Source organism: Sciurus vulgaris, assembly GCF_902686455.1.
Source record: "Sciurus vulgaris genome assembly, chromosome: 1".
Taxonomy (NCBI): domain Eukaryota; kingdom Metazoa; phylum Chordata; class Mammalia; order Rodentia; family Sciuridae; genus Sciurus; species Sciurus vulgaris.
The window spans coordinates 13620906-13643434 of record NC_136461.1 but is presented as its reverse complement, the minus strand read 5'-3'; the positions used below and the strand labels follow the sequence as shown (position 1 = coordinate 13643434).

The 22529-nt window shown below is 40.9% G+C and overlaps 1 protein-coding gene across 3 annotated transcripts in view; it reads right to left on the bottom strand.

The window, feature by feature from the left end:
- The window catches only part of OTUD3 (OTU deubiquitinase 3), a 29113-nt gene that overhangs the window by 3856 nt on the left and 2728 nt on the right, over nucleotides 1–22529 (bottom strand). For all 3 annotated transcript variants that reach the window (XM_079150683.1, XM_079150685.1, XM_079150684.1), the window contains exons 2-7: nucleotides 19588–19736; nucleotides 17216–17328; nucleotides 13539–13661; nucleotides 2039–2170; nucleotides 1503–1599; nucleotides 35–219 (exon numbers count right to left, since the gene is read on the bottom strand). In XM_079150683.1, the coding sequence (XP_079006809.1) occupies nucleotides 35–219; nucleotides 1503–1599; nucleotides 2039–2170; nucleotides 13539–13661; nucleotides 17216–17328; nucleotides 19588–19736 (799 nt within the window). The remainder of the gene's footprint in view (nucleotides 1–34; nucleotides 220–1502; nucleotides 1600–2038; nucleotides 2171–13538; nucleotides 13662–17215; nucleotides 17329–19587; nucleotides 19737–22529) is intronic.

Here is a 22529-nt window from a genome sequence, read left to right as displayed (position 1 = left end):
CCGTCACTTGCCCTTCGGACCGCCTCCCTCGTACCTTTGGAAGCTGGTTTTTGTTTGCCTTGTTTTCTTCACTAGGGCTGGCCCGGGTCTTGTTGTTTTCAGTCCTGCCTTCGTTTAAATCCTGATTTCCAAAGATTCTGGTACGGCTGCCACCCTCCTCCCATAAAGGGCCACACTGCTTCGGTACTTGGCCACTGGGCTCAAGGCTCTCCTCTGCATCTTCCAAAGAAAGGTATTAATTACATAATGCAAATGCTATGTTAAAGGACTCCAACATCACCTGAGTCCCCAGATGACTGCCATGCAGGAAGTGTGTTTCCCTGAAACAAAACGCTTAATACCAAGTCAATACAGTGGGGAAAATGGAGACAAAATAATTAGTAAATTCCGCAGATAGATTTAAAAATAACCTGCTGACCAGGCTGGTCCTAAGACATGGTTAGCATCCCACAAGCATAGCGCATTGTTTCCTTGGATAAAATTTTTAACATGAATTTTTAGGGAGAAATCATTCACTTGTACCCTGAACTCAGAAGAAAAAACAAAACGACAACAAAAAAACCCAGAACCTAAAGCTGTGCTGTCCAATACAGCAGCCACCAATCACATGTGGCTATTAAAACTGAAATTAATTAAAATCAAATACCACTTCAAACGCAGCTCCCAACCTCACTCTCCACATGTCAAGTACACCACCCTGGATGAGGCTGTCAACATCACAAAGATCAAGTTACTCATGGCTTCTGAAGAAACACAGCAAACACATAAAGCAGACACTAAAATGCTCAAGCACGTGAGCCCTAACGCCAGGAACAGGAAGTATCTGGCATATGATATCTGGCAAAAAGTATTTATTGATATCATTTTAAATAAATGACCTGAGAAATTAATAAGATGTTACATCTTCCTTCCTCTGAGTCACAGATTATATTTTTAAAACAATTCTGAATTATCACCAGTTAATAGATGTTAGTTTTCTTAACATTTCCAATATAAAAATAAGGTATTTTTCTCTCTTCTTCACTTATCATTTGAGTTTTTTTTAAATATTTTTTCATTGTTGATGGACCATTTATGTATTTATTTATATGTGGTGCTGAGGATCGAACCCAGTGCCTCATGCACGCTAGGCAATCACTCCCCACTGAGCCACAGCCCCAGGCCAGCACGTGAGTCTTATAAGAGCTTATTTCTAGAAGGACACTCTGCCCCTCCAGGTGGACTTCCCATGCATTCTCCCAGCGCCCTGCACCATGCCTTACTACGTACCATCAGCCAACTCACCTGCCTGACTCTACCACCCTCTCTACCTTCTGACTACTCTTCCTGATGCGGGGTCAGTAAAAAAAAATGCCTGCACACAGAAGCACTCAGCAAATACCTGCTGAATGAATGAATAAATGACAGGACAAGTACCCCCTGCCAACTGATTAAAAATGAGTATTTGGAAAATCACCAACTCAATCATTTCAAAGTCCTATAAATATCATTCATGGACTTACTGTTTCTTTTTCCCTGGTTCATCTGAAGCATGGCAATTATTGCAGATTCAATATTATAATTTTCAGCTTCCAGGTTCTGGACTATTAAGTCAAAATCCTATCCAAGAAACAAAGAAAAATTTCAAGACTGGATCTACTTTCCTGCCTAGCTCTACTTCAACAATCTGATAAACACAAAGATGGAACAGTGAGAATTAACAGGAGGTCCATTTAGAAATTTCAAATAAGGTTGGTTGCTTGAAATAACCCATTTTATTATTATAAATAAATTCCCTTCATAAAACTTCACTTTTAATAGTGCCAATACCAGTCAGAAAAAATTAAACCCCCTCATTAAGATTTCAGTAGTACTAGATGAAGTCTAATACTACTAGACTTCGATGAATGAAACAGCTCTCATTAAGTCAGACCACCAATCCCCTGGACTCGTTCTGGCCCACCACGCTGGCATGCTACAGTGATGCTGCAAAACTAGCAGGTAACCTAGGCATCGCTCACGTGTTTAGAAAGTGCTACTGCATGATGGGAATACTAACTGAACATCCAGTTGCATTACAAACTTTCTGGACAGCATCTTCTACTTCATCTTTCAGGTCATCTTCAAAGTCGACTCCCTTTGTCTTGATCTTTTCTCTTTTATTTGACTCATCTTGGTGAAGCATTTGAAACTAAAGGAAACAAAAAGCATAACAACTGTGAAACTCTAGCAAAACCCATTCAGAATCTCCAACACAGAAATATACCCTAATCTCAAACATTCGAACACAGGGGAGAAAACTCTGAAAACAATTTGAAGAGAACAATGAATAGACTGAATTTCATCAACACACTGAGATTCTAGGCCACCACAGACAAACAAAAATAAAGAGATGAGGAGAACCACTCATCAGGGACAGCAACAGAGCTCCTACAGTGTCTAGAGGCCAATGTTTTGGCAATGTCTGCCGACTACAACAGCAAGCTTGCCTCCGCTCATTGCCAGAGCTGAGAGCTGGACCTCTGGACAGGGTCCTCAACACCCACAGTGAATGCGCTTTGGCAGAAGAACCATTCTGGTCTTCAGGAAACACACACACAACTCTCATCTGGCTCCCAGGTAAGTCCTGGTCATCGGTGAGCTCTGGGATACTCGGCAGAGCATGGCTCTTCTCCCTCCAGTGTGTACCACCACATTCAGGGACCTGCCAATAGGAGTTCTGAAGCAACAAAGACTAATTCACTTGGAGTCTAAGAGGCCTTTGTGATCAAAGCCTAAATCAGAAAAGAAAAGCTAAAACCATCCCTGTGACTATTCCAACACCTTCTTCTTCTGCTTCCCATTAAGAAAGAGATGGGAAAATAGACAAAGACATTTCTTTTTTTTGTATGTAAAAGTTGAAGTGGAGTCCAACAATGGACAGTATATTCCTTAGAGAGTTAATACAAAACAACCTATTATAAAATCATACATTAACAGTTTAACAATGAGTTTCAAGAGTCCCAGACCCAATAGTTTTGCAACTTTGGAATGTAGCCAAAGGAAATGTCAAATGTAGGATTTATATAAAAGTGCTCATAACAACATTACCTGTAGTGGTAAATAACCAGAAACAAGATAAAGGTTTCACAGTACGGGCATAGTTAACCACTGGAAACCCACAGAATGCTACTACCTTCATTCTCACTAAAGTAAGGAACACAGCAGGACTTTACTCCCACCATTATTATTTAACATTTTAGCAGTAACAGCCAATGTAATTAGCCAAGACAAACAAAAGTATAAAATGAGGAAAAAGAAATTACTATTTGTAGATAAGAGAATTCTGTACCTGGGGAAAAAACGAGAATCAACAAGACGAACAACAACAAAATACCCTAGTATAAACAAAAAGAATTCTGGCAAATCATGCATTTGAGAAGAATCTAGTCCCTAGAATCTATGAAGAATTCTTACAAAAAGACAACTCAATTAAAAATAAGTAAAGGACTGGAACAGACATTTTTCGAAAGCTAAACAGACAAAAAAAGCACACGAAAAAAATACCCAACATCATTAGTCAATAGGAAAATGAGATGAAAACCACTAGAACTAGGATGGCCATTAAGAAAAGGAAAAGGAGGAGGAAGAGAGAGAAAGCAAGAATCAGAATGTGGGAGACTGGACCTTCATACACCGCTGCGAGTGATATAAAATGGTACCACCCACTGTGGAAAACAATCTGGCCACTTTTTATCCCTCAAAAATTAAATTTATTATTCACCATGTAACCCAACAATTCCACTCTATGTATATCCCAAAAGACTGAAAACAGGTACTCAAATACATTCATAAACATTCACAGTAGTACTATTCTCAATAGCCAGAAGGCAAGTTTGACTGGCTTTGTTGATAGGCAACCAAATGTGCATCAGTGGAAGAATGGACAAACAAAATGTGATATATCTACACAATGGAATATTATAAGGCCATTTTTTTCAAAATACTGACAAATGCTACAATATGGATCAATCTAGAAAACATTATGCTAGGCAAAAGAAGCCAAACAGGAAGGTCACGTATGGATGGATTCCATTTGTATTAAATGTCCAGAATAGGTAAAGCCAAGGGGACGAGGAAGACTGGTGGTTGCTGGAAGACACAGGGGAACAGAGAGCAACTACTTCATGGGTACAAAATTTTCTTTGGGGGGATAAGTGTTTTGGAACTAGACAGAAGAAGTGCTTATGTAATACTGACGGTGTACCCAGTGACACTGAGTTCTATGCTCTAAAATGGTTCATTTTCTACCATGTGACTTTTATTTCCATTTTTTAAATGAGACTTCTACAGAATATCTGGGCATATAATTAGCATTTTGTTAATATCTCATATACAAATGATAACCAGCTAGGAAATATGAAGAGGAAAAAAAGATCTTTTCCTTATATAGGAACACAAAGCAGAACACCTCAGAATTGAATTGTTCAACAACAAGAAAAAAAAAAATGGGCAAGATCTGTATAAAGAAAAGGCTCCTACAGATCAAGAGAAAAAAGAAAGTCAATTAAACAAACATAAAACTTTACCAGGTCCATGGCTAGGAAGACTTAACATCAGAAAAATGTCAATTTTTCCTTAGTCTATTAACTTAATGAGATACCAATTTAAAAAAAAAAAACTGAACAGGACTTTTTAACTAGACATACTGATTCCAATATTCCTAGTTTTTCGAAAAAGGAAAAATGCATATGAAAAAGAAAATTTATGATGAGTGAAAAATATCTACCAGATTTTAAAACTGTTACTAATTAAAACAACAGGGCAACAACAAGTCAACAGTGAGATCACTGGTACAGAACCAGATGTCTAAACACAGACTCAAATACATATAGAAATTTAGTATATGGCACAGGGAGGATATGACATTTTAAGTCAGTGAGAAAAAATATTATAATGAATAATATATAACTAGGTACCCTACACAAAGTTGGGTCCAGAGCCTCATACCCTTATATGATTGTAAATTTCAAATAGAATCAAAATCTAATTTAAAAAAATAAAATGAATTAGAAAAGCACAAGAATAAACTATAGGACAATTATAACCCCAAACTCCAAAGGTATATTAGAAAACATTGATAGGGTTGTGGATAGGTTCAGTAGGTGGAGCTTGCCTAGCATACATAAAGACCCCAGCAGAATCCCTTAAAAAAAGAAAACAAATATTGATAAATTTAACCATATAAAAATCTTAAAATGTTTCATAGCAAAGACCATAGGAGATAGAACTAAAAAGACAAAAACAAACTATGAAAAAAAGTTTACAATTTATATCACAAATGGAGGCTAATTTCTTTAATGTACAAAAAGTTCCTAAAAATCATTAATACAACTTAATAAGAAGAAAATAGCATCCACAAAAAAGTAAGTACAAGTAAGTCTTAAACACAGAAAGAGAGGGCGTTTCAAGATGGCGGACTAGAGGGTGGCTGCATTTCATGTTGCTCCAGGACTCAGGATTCAAAAGAGGAGATATTGAGAGACTTGGGACCAACTCAAAGCCGCCGGGTGAGTCTCTCCCATTGGGGAGGCATCCCGGATGGAGCAGTAGTCCCGGAACACAGGGAACTTTGTGAAGTAGAGTTGCCCAACGAGACACCCCTCCCCCTGCTGGAGCAGTGAACTCGGACAACTGGGAGCATCGTAGAAGAGGCCGCTCAGCACAGCGCTTGGACTCAGAGCAACCCACCAGGGATCCAGGCGGCTGCCCAGAGGAGGAGCTGCGCGGCGAGCTGTTTGGACTCAGAGCGACCGCTGCCGAACACCGGGGGGCTGCCCGGAGGAAGAGGAGGAGCGCCGTGGGTCACGTGGACTCAGACTGACTGCACCAGGGCTACAGGCGGCTGACCAGAGGAGGCGGCGCGCAGTGAGTTGTTTGGACTCGTGGCAACCGCTCCTGAACACCGGGGCTGCCCGGAGGAGGAGGAGCGCGGCAGGTCGCCTGGTCGTGGAGCAGCTGCACCAGAGCTCCAGGCGGCTGCCCAGAGGAGGAGGCGTGCAGCGGGTCGCTTGGACTCAGAGCAATCACTCCTGAACACCCAGGGGGCTGCCCGGAGGAGAAGGAGGAGCACGGCAGGTCATTTGGACTCCGAGTGGCCGCACCAGAGCTCCGGGAGGCTGCCCAGAGGAGGAGGCATGCGGCAGGTCGCTTGGACTCAGAGCGACCACTCCCGAACACCAGGGGGGCTGCCCGGAGGAGGAGGAGTGCAGCAGGTCACTTGGACTCGGAATGACTGCACCAGGGCTACAGGTGGTTGTCGGGAGGAGGAGGCGCGCAGTGAGTTGCTTGGACTCCTAGCAACCGCACCAGAACACTGAGCAGCTGCCTGGAGGAAGAGGCGTGCGGCGGGTCGCTGGGACTCAAGAGCGACTGTACAGGGCTTAGGTGGCTGCTCAGAGGAGGGGCCGCATAGCCAGGAGATTAGGTGCAGAGCAGGGTCCCAGGACCTAGGAAGCCTCTTGGTGGAAGAGCCACACAGAGACACGCTTAGGGGCAGAGTGCAGGTTCCAGGACTGTGGGCAGATTCGCTGAGGAGAGGCAGCCTAAGGAGACTCGTCTGCGAAGGGTGAGGCTCCCAGGCCCAGGAGGTAGGTCCGGGCCCCTGGGAACGTTGCAGAGGAAGGCAGCCCAGCCCAGGCAGTAGTTGTGGATTGAGGGGAACCTCTAGGAGGGGAACTGACCAGCAAGATCTCCCCACGGGGTGAGTCTTCCCTGCCGGGTGAGGTTTTTCCAAAAGGACGGTAAAACCAGAGACACAGGCCCAAACAGGCCTTGCCTCAGCCCACAGCCTAGTTCCCCTTTGGATGACCATTGGTCAACAAGTGGAGGCACCTCTGCTCACTAGCAGGGAATATACCCCACCTGAAGGACACCACCCCTAGAGAAGCAGCTTCCTTGTGGAGCACTGCATTATCGACTTCCTCCAAGACTTTAGGCTACTGAAGGTTAAGAGGGGATATACTAGAAATCTTCAGGGACATTATAAGTCAATAGAGGAAATCTGCAATATCTCAGCAGTCCACTGATACCTGAACAATATGAGAAAACAAGGAAAGAAAATGCTACAAACTAATCTAGATGTTACATCAATAAAATCCAATGACAGCATGGCAGAAGAAATGACAGAAAGGGAGTTCAGAATGTACATAATTAGAATGATCAGGGAAGCAAACGATGAGATGAAAGAGCAAATGCAAGCACTGAATGATGAAAGAGCAAATGTAGGCACTGAATGATCGCACCAATCGACAGTTAAAAGAGCAAATACAGGAAGCAAAAGATCATTTCAATAAAGAGTTAGAGATATTGAAAAAAAACAAACAGAAATCCTTGAAATGAAGGAAACAATAAACCAAATTAAGAACTCCATAGAAAGCATATCCAATAGGATAGAACACCTAGAAGACAGAACCTCAGATATTGAAGACAAAATATTTAACCTTGAAAACAAAGTTGACCAGAGAAGATGGTTAAGAAATCATGAACAGAATCTCCAAGAACTATGGGATATCATGAAAAGGCCAAATTTAAGAATTATTGGGATTGAGGAAGGCTTAGAGAAACAAGCCAAAGGAATGAACAATCTATTCAATGAAATAATATCAGGAAATTTCCCAAATCTGAAGAATGAAATGGAAAATCAAGTTCAAGAGGCTTATAGGACTCCAAATACACAAAATTACAACAGACCCACACCAAGGCACATTATAATGAAAATACCTAACATACAAAATAAAGACAGAATTTTAAAGGCTGTGAGAGAAAAGAGCCAAATTACATTCAGGGGGAAACCAATATGGATATCAGCAGATTTTTCAATCCAGACCCTAAAAGCTAGAAGGGCCTGGAACAACATTTTTCAAGCCCTGAAAGAAAATGGATGCCAACCAAGAATCTTATACCCAGCAAAACTTACCTTCAAATTTGACGATGATATAAAATCCTTCCAAGATAAACAAAAGCTAAAAGAATTTACAAAAAGAAAGCCAGCATTACAGAACATTCTCAGCAAAATATTCCATGAGGAAGAGATGAAAAACAAAGAAGCAAATCAGCAAACGGAGGAATTATCCTAAGGGAATTGTCAAATAAAGGAGGAACCAAGTTGTGTCAAAAAAAATAAATAAAATTTAAAAAATGAACCAAATGACCGAGAATACAAATCATATCTCAATAATAACCCTGAATGTTAATGGCCTGAACTCATCAATCAAAAGACACAGACTGGCAGATTGGATTAAAAAGAAAGATCCAACAATATGTTGCCTGCAAGAGACTCACCTCATAAAAAGAGATACCCACAGACTAAAGGTGAAAGGATGGGGAAAAACATACCGTGCACATGGACTCAGCAAAAAAGCTGGGGTATCCATCCTCATTTTAGATAATGTGGACTTTAAGCCAAAGTCAGTCAGAAGGGATAAAGAAGGTCATTTCATACTGCTTAAGGGAAGCATAAATCAGCAAGACATAACAATCATAAATATCTATGCCCCAAACAGTGGCTCATCCATGTATGTCAAACAAATCCTTCTCAATTTCAGAAACCAAATAGACCATAACACAATAATACTAGGTGATTTTAACACACCTCTCTCACCACTGGATAGATCTTCCAGACAAAAATTGAACAAAGAAACCATAGGTCTCAATAACACAATCAATAATTTAGACTTAACGGACATTTATAGAATATACCATCCAACCAAGAGCGAATACACTTTCTTCTCAGCAGCACATGGATCCTTCTCTAAAATAGACCATATATTATGCCACAAAGCTAATGTTAGCAAATACAAGAAGATAGAGACACTACCTTGTATTCTATCAGATCATAATGGATTGAAATTAGAAATAAATGAAAGAGTAAAAAACAGAAACTACTCCAACACCTGGAGATTAAACAATATGCTATTATATGATGAATGGATAACAGAAGATATTAGGAAGGAAATTTAAAAATTCTTAGAGGTAAATGAGAACAAAGAAACATCATATCAAAATCTCTTGGGACACTATGAAAGCAGTACTTAGAGGAAAATTTATTTCATGGAGCGCATTCAATAAAAAAAGTAAAACTCAACAAATAAACGACCTAACACTACAGCTCAAAGCCCTAGAAAAAGAAGAACAGACCAACACCAAAAGTAGTACAAGACAGGAGATAGTTAAACTCAGAGCTGAAATCAATGAAATTGAAACAAAAGAAACAATACAAAAAATTGACAAAATAAATAGTTGGTTCTTCGAAAAAATAAACAAAATTGATAAACCATTAGCCACACTAACAAAGAGAAGACGAGAGAAAACCCAAATCACTAAAATTCAGAATGAACAAGGAAATATCACAACAGACACGACTGAAATACAAAACATAATCAGAAGCTATTTTGAAAATCTATACTCCAACAAAATAGAAAATTTCAAAGACATCAACAGGTTTCTAGAGACATATGAATTGCCTAAACTGAACGAGGAGGACATACACAATTTAAATAGACCAATTTTAAGAAATGAAATAGAAGAAGTCATCAAAAGCCTACCCCAAAGAAAAGTCTGGGACCAGATGGGTTCTCAGCCCAGTTCTACAAAACCTTTACAGAAGAGCTCATTCCAATACTTCTCAAAGTATTCCATGAAATAGAAGAGGAGGGAACCCTCCCAAACTCATTCTATGAAGCCAATATTACCCTGATACCTAAACCAGACAGAGACACATCGAGGAAAGAAAATTTCAGACCAATATCCTTAATGAACATCGACGCAAAAATTCTCAACAAAATTTTAGCAAATCACATACAAAAGCATATTTAAAAGTTAGTGTACCATGATCAAGTGGGTTTCATCCCAGGGATGCAAGGCTGGTTCAACATCAGGAAATCAATAAATGTAATTCACCATATCAATACACTTAAAGTCAAGAATCACATGATTATTTCAATAGATGCAGAAAAAGCATTTGATAAAATACAGCATCCCTTCATGCTCAAAACACTAGAAAAAATAGGGATAGTGGGAACATTCCTTAACATTATAAAGGCCATCTATGCTAAGCCCATGGCTAATATCATTCTAAATGGTGAAAAACTGAAAGCATTCCCCCTAAAAACTGGAACAAGGCAGGGATGCCCTCTTTCACCACTTCTTTTCAATATTGTCATTGAAACTCTAGCCAGAGCAATTAGACAGACCAAAGAAATTAAAGGGATACGAATATGAAAAGAAGAACTCAAACTATCCCTATTTGCTGATGATATGATTATATATTTAGAGGAACCAGAAAATTCCACCAGAAAACTTTTAGAACTCATAAGTGAATTCAGTAAAGTAGCGGGATATAAGATCAATGCACATAAATCTAATGCATTTTTATACATAAGTGATGAATCTTTGGAAAGAATAATTAGGAAAACTACCCCATTCACAATAGCCTCGAAAAAAATAAAATACTTGGGAATCAATCTCACAAAAGATGTGAAAGACCTCTACAATGAGAACTATACAACACTAAAGAAAGAAATTAAAGAACACCTTAGAAGATGGAAAGATCTTCCATGTTCTTGGATAGGAAGAATTAATATTGTCAAAATGGCCATACTACCTAAAGTGCTATACAAATTCAATGCAATTCCAATTAAAATCCCAATGACGTACCTTACAGAAATAGAGCAAGCAATTGTGAAATTCATCTGGAAGAATAAGAAACCCAGAATAGCTAAAGCAATCCTTACCAGAAAGAGCGAAGCAGGGGGTATCGCAATACCAGATCTTCAACTCTACTACAAAGCAACAGTAACAAAAACGGCATGGTATTGGTACCAAAATAGAAAGGTAGATCAATGGTACAGAATAGAGGACACAGACACAAACCCAAATAAATACAATTTTCTCATACTAGACAAAGGTGCCAAAAATATGCAATGGAGAAAAGATAGCCTCTTCAACGAATGGTGCTGGGAGAATTGAAATCCATATGCAACAGAATGAAACTAAACCCATATCTCTCACCATGCATGAAACTAAACTCAAAATGGGTTAAGAACCTCGGAATCAGACCAGAGACCCTGCAGATTATAGAAGAAAAAGTAGGTCCAGATCTTTAACATGTCGGCTTAAGACCAGACTTCCTCAATAGGACTCCCATAGCACAAGAAATAAAAGCAAGAATCAATAACTGGGATAGAGTCAAACTAAAAAGCTTTCTCTCAGCAAAGGAAACTATCAGCAATGCGAAGAAAGAGCCTACAGAGTGGGAGAATATCTTTGCCAATCATACTTCAGATAGAGCACTAATCTCCAGAATCTATAAAGAACTCAAAAAACTCTACACCAAGAATGCAAATACCCAATCAACAAATGGGCTAAGGAAATGAACAGACACTTCACAGAAGAAGATCTACAAGCAATCAACAAACATATGGAAAAATGTTCAACATCTCTAGTAATAAGAGAAATGCAAATCAAAACCACCCTAAGATTCCATCTCACCCCAATTAGAATGGCGATTATCAAGAATACAAGCAACAACAGGTGTTGGCGAGGATGTGGGGAGAAAGGTACACTCATACATTGCTGGTGGGGCTGCAAATTAGTGCAGCCACTCTGGAAAGCAGTGTGGAGATTCCTTAGAAAACTTGGAATGGACCCTCCATTTGACCCAGCTATCCCACTCCTTGGCCTATACCCAAAGGACTTAAAATCAGCATACTACAGAGATACAGCCACATCAATGTTCATAGCCGCTCAATTCACAATAGCCAGACTGTGGAACCAACCTAGATGCCCTTCAATTGATGAATGGATAAAGAAACTGTGATATACACACACACACACACACACACACACACACACAATGGAATATTACTCAGCCATAAAGAATGATAAAATTATGGCATTTGCTGGCAAATGGATGAAATTGGAGAATATCACACTAAGTGAGATAAGCCAATCTCAAAAAACCAAAGGATGAATGATCTCGCTGATAAGTGGATGATGATACATAATGGGGGGTGGGAGGGATTAGTTTTAGGGTTAGAGTTAGGGTTAGGGAGGGGGGCAAGAATGGAGAAAGGAAGGACTGTATAGAGGGAAAAGAGGGATGGGAGGGGTGGGGGGAAGGCAAAAAAATAACAGAATGAATCAAACAACATTACCCTATGTAAATTTATGATTACACAAATGGTACGCCTTACTCCATGTACAGAGAAACAACATGTATCCCATTTGTTTACAAGAAAAAAAAGAAAAAAAAAAGAGAAAGATGCATAAATTAACAAAAGAAATGCAAATTAAAATCATGTTAAAAATTTTTTTTTTTTTCCTAACATTGAAAATGATTTAAAAACTTACTGTGCTGGCAAAAGTTAGAGAAGGAGCCACTTATTACAAGTGGGAATGTAAAGTGGTAAAATACTGATAGAAAGTAGCCAGGCAGTATTTATCAAAATCCTCTGACACAGAAAGGACCTTCTACAAATCTATCCTGGAGGCACACTAAGGCATGTGTGAAAAGGGGTACATAGTGCAATGCCTTAGACAATAGTCTAAGGCAAAGTCTGAAAGCACCTAAAGTCCATCAATAAGGGACCGGTCGCCATGTTACAAAGCATCCACATAACAGAATACCATTAAGCCTTTTAAAAAGGTTTTTTACATAGCTGTGAATTAAAACTCCACATTAAATTCAAAAAGCACAGTGAAGGATTCAAGCACAGGATGTTACGTGGTAGTACAGGATGCTACAACGGGGGATGGAGACAGTGTGAAAACAGGAAAAACGGAGCGTATACATATGCACGTGTATTTCCTCGATATGCAAGATATCCCTAGGAGACTTTCTGACATACTGATCCCACAAGTTGCATCTAGGGAAGGGAACAAGATGATTAAAGCAGAAGGGTGACAGAAGGACTTTCAATCAAAATATATCTTGTTAAACATTTTGAATTCTGATCCACGGACAAATATGAACAACTCAAAAAATAAAACTGTTTTAAAAATAATGAGTAACAAAGGTGAGAAAAGGCTTCTGTGATAATGTGTTAACTGAAAAAAGCAGGAATTATAGCTATATGAATAATACAATCTCAAACCATCTGTAATACATTAAATGACTAAAAGGAAATCTACCAAAACAGTAACAAAACTGGCACCCGGGTAGCTGATTCTGTGTGATTCTGTATTTCTTCTTACCTTTTCTATAGTTTCCAAATTTCAGAAAACAGACATGGGTCAATTTTTAAAATACGAAAGTAATTTTTTAATTTCACAGATTTTTATATATACATAATCATAGCTATCAGCTAACAGGGGAAACAAAATGCTAATAAGCAATTTCCTCTCTCTCTCCCTCACCTGAACCAAAAAGGAAGAAACATTCTAATATCCAAACCCAGAGATCTTTAGCAGCAACGTTCTACTTTAAAAAAAAAGAAAACCCTGGTTTTCAGCTCCAGGGCACAAGGCTCTGGACCTTCCTCCTGTAGGGCTGAAAATGCAAAGGAAGCAGGCTCACTCACATCAGTCTGGAGATGTGCTGGTGCCTCTGAGTTGTCATTGATCCTCCGAACGCTGTCATAGTGCTCTCCATACCGATAGGCAATGTGCAACTCCCTCACGCTGCTTTTGTCTGTACCCCGAATCTGTAGACGAAAGATGGGGAGATGCCAGAGAGGGTCTGGACTGTCGACCTCTGGGCAGAAGTGCCTACCTGGGTTGCCCAGGAAGCCCAGTTAGCAGACTCTGCCAGATGCTAGCTGAAAATACGACCAGGTATGTCATTACTGATTTCTGAATTATCTTCCTCCCATGCTTATATGCTTCGATGCACTTAATCAATATGCTACAATATGGAAATAAATCCATAAGAAAACACCTTCAAATACCAAGGGCAGATTTACAGCGAAGTTAGATAAGTTTAAGTTTCAGAGATTTTAGGGCCTCACAGTCCCTTAAACACTCAGGCCCTTCCAACAGAGAAGATGGGAGTGGATCTAGAGTTGTTGAGCTTAAAGCTCAAACAATTTGAGAGGCTTTTTCAAGAAACAGAATGCAGCAGGTTACCTCCAGCAAAATTACAATTATAAAATTGCTAGAACCTTGAAAAGAAGTCATATAAATGGAGGACCTGACACACTTCATTAGCTTCACCTGTCCTTAAAAGAAAAACTGCATTTTCCATCAACCACAGACATATTATCAGCAATAAACTCAAAAATCTTCTGCTTTCACCAATTTAAAAACAAAATTATATTTAGTAAAGTAATGCTACCACACTGCACAGCCCTGGAAGCAGAATTCACAAGGTACTCCATGTATGAACGCAACCCTGGTACACACAAGAACGGGGCTCCCTAAAGTCATGCAAGAAAGAAGCCCTAAGTCTGGTCTGGGCAGATCCCAAAATAAAAACTCCATTTTTGGGGCTGGGGAGATAGCTCAGTTGGTAGAGTGCTTGCCTCACACACACAAGGACCTGGGTTCAATCCCCAGCACCACAAAAAAAAAAAAAAAACCTCCACTTCCATAAAAACTCTATAAAGTAACTCTGACTCTGTCCCAGGAACTATCTCTTTGTTGAAACTCCAAACATCAACACCTCCTTCTCTTTGTTACTCCAAGTCATAAGTAGTTAAGAAACTACCATTATTATAATAGCATCTGTGGTCCACCCAGGTCCAGATGCTGGGACCATAGAAGTTTTCTCCAGCAGAACATCTAGGTCTCAAAGCAGAGGGTCTACTGTGGATACAGAAAATAGTGACAGCTCATTTGTCTCCCAGGAAGAGTACTAGGAAAGGGGGCACTGTATTAGAATTTTTGAATGACACAATTTCTAAAGCCCTTAAATACTTAACAACAATATACACATACTATGAATAAACCCAAAGAATAGTCCCTAAGTTGTGAACCACAGTTTTCATGGGCAGATTACAGAGGACTTTCACCTTCCGTGTTACACACATCCACAACGTCCATAGCACAAACTGTTTCTAACTAGAAAAGCACGCAAGCGCCAGTGTGTCCATGCTGTTAAGTGTGAGCCTACTCATCACTAACGCAAGAGGTCTCACCCAGACGGGAGCAACCAATGCATTTCAATTCTTAAAAGTTTCACTGGAGAAGAGGGACGCAGAGAAAATCCAATGGAAATAACATAAATCTATTTTTAAAATATGTACCTTCATCATTCAGCAATTCATGAAAGAGAACACTATAGAAATAAGTGTGAAAAAATCTAATTACATTGAATTATCTTCCACACTCCCTAGGTAATCAAGAAACTTAGGGAAAAAAAGTTATCAAATGCAAGAAAAAGTAGGCTATGGTTACTGAGTTAGCACCAAGTATTTTCCTTCAAGATTAAGCTCCAAATGATTTTTTGAAGACTTCTGCTAAAGAGTGTAAGCCTAATGACAAAATTTGGAACAAAGCAGTAACCAGTACTCTTGGCTCATACGTCATCCTTAGAAAGCGCCCCACTGAAAAGGTGATCGCTCTACCTGGGGTCAGCAGGTTACCTCCAGCAACAATGCCCCAGAGAACATCCAGCTACTGTTTCACTCCTGCTATTAGATCCCTGTAGTGTGAAACTCCTACTAACCCGGGGAGTCGCAGCAGCATTTTGTTAAAGAGAAGCTGTGCTAGACACAAAAGCCTGAATACTTCCATTTATATGGCATTCTGGAAAAACAAAACCATAAGAGACAAATCACATCGTGGTTACGAGAGGCCGGGCACTGGGTGCAGGCACCAGTGACCGCGAAGAGCAGGCGCAACCTGTGGTGGTGGAACTATTTCACAAGTTGTGGTGGAGGCTGAATGACTGTCAAAACACAGAACTACGCACCTGAAAAGAGCGAGTTTTGCTACATGTAAATCATATCTCTATAAACTTGACCTTTTTTCCTTAAGCAGTACAGGCTATGATTAAGCAATTTACAAGGGAGTATACGCAGATGCCACATAAAAAAAAGGGTGTTGTAACCTTTATGATAATAATTATTCAGGGTAATGTAGGCCTGTGTGTATGCATACACATACACACACACACACACACACACACACAAAAATTGTACTACATGCAGATGTGTTTAAAATGTGTTGTAGAAATACCCTGCTCTGTACCTTTCCAATTACATCTGAATGTTTTTTTATAGCTAAGTATGTGTGTGTGAATGAGAGGGACACATTAAAATGTTAACAGTGACCATCTCCAGGCAGTGTGACTTTGGGTGAGTTTTACTTACCTTTATGGGGTTTTTTTTTTAACTTTTAAAGTTTTCTATAATTAACATGTTTTAATTTTCTAATTAAGAAAAGGTTAGAAATAGGGAAGTGATGGGGAAGAGAGTAACAGAAATCATACGCCAGTCTTCAGGACCCGAGCTACAAAGTGACAAGAGGCACCCTGAGCTGAGGAGAAGGGGCGGGAGCCTGCACGCACCTGCAGCCCAATCTTTGATCGTCCATACTCCAGAATGTTTGGTGTGCTGGACTATTTGGGAGATGAGGTTAATTTAAGCTACCAAAGGTAAAGAAGGTAAAAAGAGCTGAATGGACACCACTCCACAAAGGGGGTGGGCGAAGGAAACCCTAGTGGCTTCACAAGGGGTCTGCCCTCCCACAGCACACGCTTGACATGTGTTCTAAAACCTTTTCTTTTCGTTGTAGAAGAACCACTGAAACCACTGTATACAGCTGAGCAGAACAGAAACCAAGCCTGACATCCTAGACCCTGCAGTATGAATGACTGAATCAAACACACTGATCAAACACACTGCTGGTGATGGCTATTCTGATGAGTTTCGTCTTGTTTCACTCTACCCAAAAAGCATAGAAACAAACATGGGAACATGCAAACTCCAAAACCAGAACCTGTAGTGCTAATTAATCCTTTAAATGCTCACTTGGATATTTTTAAGGAATCATCTACAGAAGTTGCACATTAAGCTCTCTGTCCCCAAATTACTCAATTAACTGACTGCAGAATAACCTTGATAGCATTTTAAGAGTTCTGATTGTACTCCCAACTCCATTTGTCCACATCACAGGAATTAATTCCAGTCACCCCAAGATTCTTGGTTAGGCTCACAGTCTGAGTTTTTCTGTATATTCAATGTCACAAGTCAAGCCCCATCTGTTAGGATGTCCCCAAAGCTCATTAAGTAGATAAATTCTTGAACATGTGACCTACCTGCCACAGGGGGGCATTTAGTTGATGAATCACCACATTCAACTGATGATTTCTTGCAAAGGCTACAATTGCATCATTGCCGGCAAAAGTACCAGGCTTTGCCAAACTGGCCACTGCATGAAAATAAGAAAGAAAAAGGCAGTCTTTATAATGAAGGAATCCAAATGCAAACAAGCTTTGGTATTTATTTAGTTCCAAAGAGTAAGAAACAAGCATCCACCCCTGCACAGCTCACCAGCTTCATCAGTGTCTGAATGCAGCTGGGTGAACAGTGTGCAGTCGCAGAGCACTAACCATTCTTTGAAGAAGGAGCCCTTCGTTTATTCCTTCAATGAATATTTACCAAGTACTCCCAGTAAATACAACAACACAGTGATCACAACAGCTCATGCTAAGGGATGCATGTGTCAAGCATTGCTCTAACTGACTGTTTCTCATAGATTACCAATTTTGGTCCTCAAACCTCTGGAAGAAGTATTACTATTATGCATGCCACTCAACAGATGAGGAAACTGAGGCAGAGAATAGTTAGTAACCTGTTCAAGGTCACAGAGTTTGTACAGGGCAAGCTGAGATTTCGTGAAGGCAGCGTGACGCTAAGCCTTTGCTCTCAAAGAGTTTACAACTAGTGGGAACAAACAACCAGAAGACACACTACTGATGCCTAAGTGCTTCAGAAAAGAATGTGGCCTTGCCCAAAGAGGGGTCTGGCCTTTATCCCAGGCTCCTGCAAGGCAACCTCTAAAGGAGCATCTCTGTTATTCACAGTGGCCCCTGGACCACATCTGGGATCAGCCCTATCCTGACACACCTCCAAATCTACCACATGGACTTTCCTGAGGATATCTGAAGATCTGAAGGGAAATTTCACATCACAAACTAAAAACTCTTCCTATCCAAAATATTTTAATAGGAAAAGTGATCCAAGTTTTTGTACAGCACTAAGCCATAAAACATGCCCCATGTGCATATATTTAATTTGTAAAATGCTAACTCTCTGATGAACTGTGTCCATCAGCTAGACAAAGAGTGATCCCAGAGGGGCCATCAGAATTCAGAGACTGGTATGAACGACCCACTGGCAGTTTGATGCTACATATCTGGTGCCTAATAAATAGATCTTTCCTAGTGAGGAATGGTTAGAGTCACTGATAGCTTCCCTGAAAAGCTGTACCGAAAGCAGACACTTCAGAATCACCCTTGTCTCCTCCCTCTCCCCTCTTCACTGCCAGGAAGTTCTGTCAATTATACACAAGCTGTGTCTGGGACTGGGTCCTACTTCTTATCCTTACCCTTAGCTGCTTTGATGGAGACCCTCCTCTTCCCTCATCCCGTCAATGTGGACAGCCTGCCTTGCCTCCCCTCCCTCCCACTCGTTCTCAATGTGGCCTCTGGAGTCCGTGATCAAAACACAGGAGTGATTCTCTTTCCTGATAAGAGACAGACATGAGCCCTGGGATGAAAATGCTACGTGTAAAACGTTAAGGATTCAGCACTTAGCACGGTGGAGCCTCTGTGAATATTTGTTGAATTAAAGCCTAAAAGTTCATTTGTATTTCTTAAATATATCTGAACCCAAAAGGAATTAGTAAAGTCATTAACTGACTTGCCTCAAAGAATATAGATTGTGTTCGAGTTTAGTGAGAAATTAACATGACTTCATTAATTTTTCTGATTACAAAAGTAATATGAGATTCTTCAAAAACCAAAAAAAACTGAGAATAATCCCATCATATCCAGGCAACTAACTCACTAAGCATTTATTTTAATCTTGTTATCTAATTTAATCTTCACAAAAAGCCCTATGAGATAGATGTTTTAGTGTTTTTATAGAAATGTAAAGAGCATTCTGAAAAATAAGTGCAGCCAAGAAATAACAACCATACAATATTGGTGTCTTTCCAGACTTTCTCTGTCATGTGTGTTCACCTTTTAAAAGAGAACCAGCATACACACAGTTGTGTAGCCAGTTCTTCCTATTCTATTGACAAAAAAACAAGAACAGCTTTTCAGGTCAATTAAAAGTATTTTTCTTTTCTTTTTTTTTTTTTTTTTTTTTTGTTTCTCTTTTGGTGGTGCTGGGAATCAAACCCAGGGCTTCATGCATGCTAGGCAAGCACTCTAACACTGACTACACTTTCAGCCCCAACTTCACCATTTTTATTAAGGGCACATACAACAGCTCCCCAACAGCCCAGCATGCTGCCTGTTACAGAGCATGCAAATAAGTAGCTGATGAATACACAAATGCCATAATTGATAGTAGCCAAACCTCTTGGTGGGCAGGGCAGGGGGATGCTAATGCACTTAATTACCAAAGCATCCCTGATTCCCTGATTCCTGAAGAAGCCAATGTCCCACAGTGAACCTACCATGCTTCTCAAAAGGAATGTCATCTTCAACAAAGGGTTCAAAATCTTCCCGCTGCTTTATCATATAGTCCACAGTCTCTTGTCGGTGCTTGAGATGATTTCGTGAGTGTCCCTCCAACTGATCACCAAGGGCTCTGAACAGGCAATTGCTGTCAAAACAAAAATGATGGTCAAGACCTTTCAAAACCGAACTTAGTTCATTTCAAACAAATGATGCTTCATGCCAGGCCATCCCTGGAAATCTTCCACACACAGAGGAGGCAAAGCCTCAAGTCTGATAGGTCAGGATTCTTCCCAAATGCCGGGGCAGAGCCCCAGGACACATTCAACCACATTACCTTCTCCAGAGACAGCAAACAAGGATTCTAGTCCCCAACCGGCTGACTGGCTTGGGAAGTCACTAAATTTCTCTGGGCTTCAGCTACCTCAACAAGTGGAGCTGAGGACACCCTAACTACCTGAACACAGGGTGAAGACCTCACAGGCCATTCCAGGCCAACAGGCCATAATTCCCAGACCCCCTTCCAAATGATGTCGAATCCACTGCCTCTTTTCTGAACTAAGTTTCACTACAGCTACTCTTCTAGGACATCATTCATAAAACGAAAAGTACCCAGGAGACAGCAATGTGTCAAGACCCCAATACAAACTGAACACAGTACCTGAAGGAGTGCTAAGAAGCAGAGAAAGCTATGAGAAGGAAGCACCTGGACGGCGAGCAGCTGCGCTGTGCAAAGACGCCCCCCTTGCCTCCTCACCTGTCACCCAGGGAGCGGCATGCCACTGTTACTCCTGCCAAATGAAAATTTTAAACACACTGTGTTTTTCTAAAATTAAAATGCTAGTAATGAACTCCAAGAGTTATCTTTATTTTCAAATCCTTCAAAGAGTCCTAAAATTCCCAACATATCACCAGCACCAAAGCCCAGAAACACAGAGACTGAAACAAGACAGCCTGGTGCCCGGAAGGAGGGACACAGAGCACTCAAAGCCAGCCACCCAGCCGCACGCCAGGCTAGCAGCTCTTGCTACGAGACAGGCGATGCCAATTCCAAAACATAAATTCACCACTTTCAGAAGAATTTCACACCTACGTGTGTAGGAGAAGAAAGGCTTTGTTTTTCAACTCAGAAAAGTAAGTTTTCAATAGAAAGTTAAGAGGCAGGAATCTCTTCAATGTATAAGGAGTATATTTATATTTTTGGTGGAGGAGGAGGAGAGAGAATTTAAATAAGGGTGATTCTATAAATCAGAAATCAAGAAACCAGAAATCCATCTGGGGCAAGATTCTAGAAAGGATTGGGATATAGAGTTCTATCTACTAGACTGAGTGTCTATTGCTAAAATCTAATAATGGTAGTCTTTTCTCAACCACTGGGGGAAAGAAAGGAGACTAACAGATAAAACGTTTTCCTCTCAAGTTTTTCTTAAACCTTTAGCATCTGCACTACTAGTCTATTTCTGAACCTACTTTAAGAGGTAGGATTTAACACAAAATTATATACATATAATTATTTTGCTTTGTAATGTATTAGTGCATTTTAGTTACACATAATAGTGGGGTTAATTCTGCCACACTCCTAAAGGCACATACCACAGTTTTCCCCATTACAACTCCCAGGAATTCTTCTCCTCCCCCCCCCCAGACTGGTCCCCTTCCTATGCTCTCCTGGTCTTCCTTCTGTTCATGTTGTAATTGGTGCATCAGAGTCACAGATAGAACTGGAATGAATGGTGCTCTGCTCCTCCTCGTGCACGGCAAGATCCGTTCATTCCCCAGTTCCTGGCCTTCCCCGGCCCCTCCCCAGTCACTTACGCACAATGCTCCATACAGAGTCGCTTGCTTACTAAGAACGTTCAGGGAGGTGGGCAAATGTCCTCCCTATCAGCCCAGAAGGCAGGTGTGAACCCCTTCACGCTGCATGAGCACCAACACGACCGGCTGTGCACTACACACAGGAACACACAGTGACGTACGGCGAAAACAGGGACGCCACCACTGGAACAGCTGTGAGTGTGCGAGGACTGAGCAGTGCTCTACCCTGCTAGATGCACTTAGTCCTCAGACCCCAGGAGGCAGTTAGGGTTTTCCCAGGAGGGTAACTTGGCCAAGGTCACAAACTAGCAGGTGGTGGACCCAGGGCTCAAACCCAGGCCACTCTGGCTCCAGTCTGCACTCTCCCCCCATATGTCAACCACAGAAAGTCAGCCATCATCCTCCCCAGACAGTAGCATTAGGAGTGTTAGATTTATTTCATCTACTTTTCATTTTCCAAACTTCCTTTGAGCCCACTAAAAACAAGTCAGGATAGACTGAAATCACTTGCTTTCCTAACAGGGTTACAAAGTAGTGACACAGGAAACGTGACAAACACTACAGGCTCCCTCAGGGGAACCAGCAAGAGCAGCTGAGATGCTGAGAAGACAGCAGCAGTGCCCTAAGGACCTCCAGGAGATCCAGCTGCTTGCTGAGGCCACGCTCCACCATCACACCACAGGGGAGCTTCTCGACCTCCACACTCAGGGCCCTTCGGGGAGCCCTTTGTCATGAGGACCGTCCTGTGCGTTATACAACACTTGGGAGCATCCCTGGCCTCGAGCACACCACCACCTCCCACCCCACCAGTTATGACAACCAAAAATGTCTCCAGACAGTGCCAAATATCCCCTGGAGGCAAATCATCCTGCTTGAGAAGCACTGAGCTTTAGAGATACAAGTAAGGTCTTGCATTTGAGTTCCCAAAACAACCAATTAAAGAACACTACAAGTAGCGAGCTGCCAACAGCAAGATGTAGGACCTCTGGCTACTCACACTGCAATCAGACCAGAATGGAGAGAAAAGGGAAGGTGGTCAACTATTTTCTTAGAGCAGCATAACTTCATTAAGGTACATAAGGGTATGTAGGTAAAATATCTGACACTTCCCACCACACGCAAGACC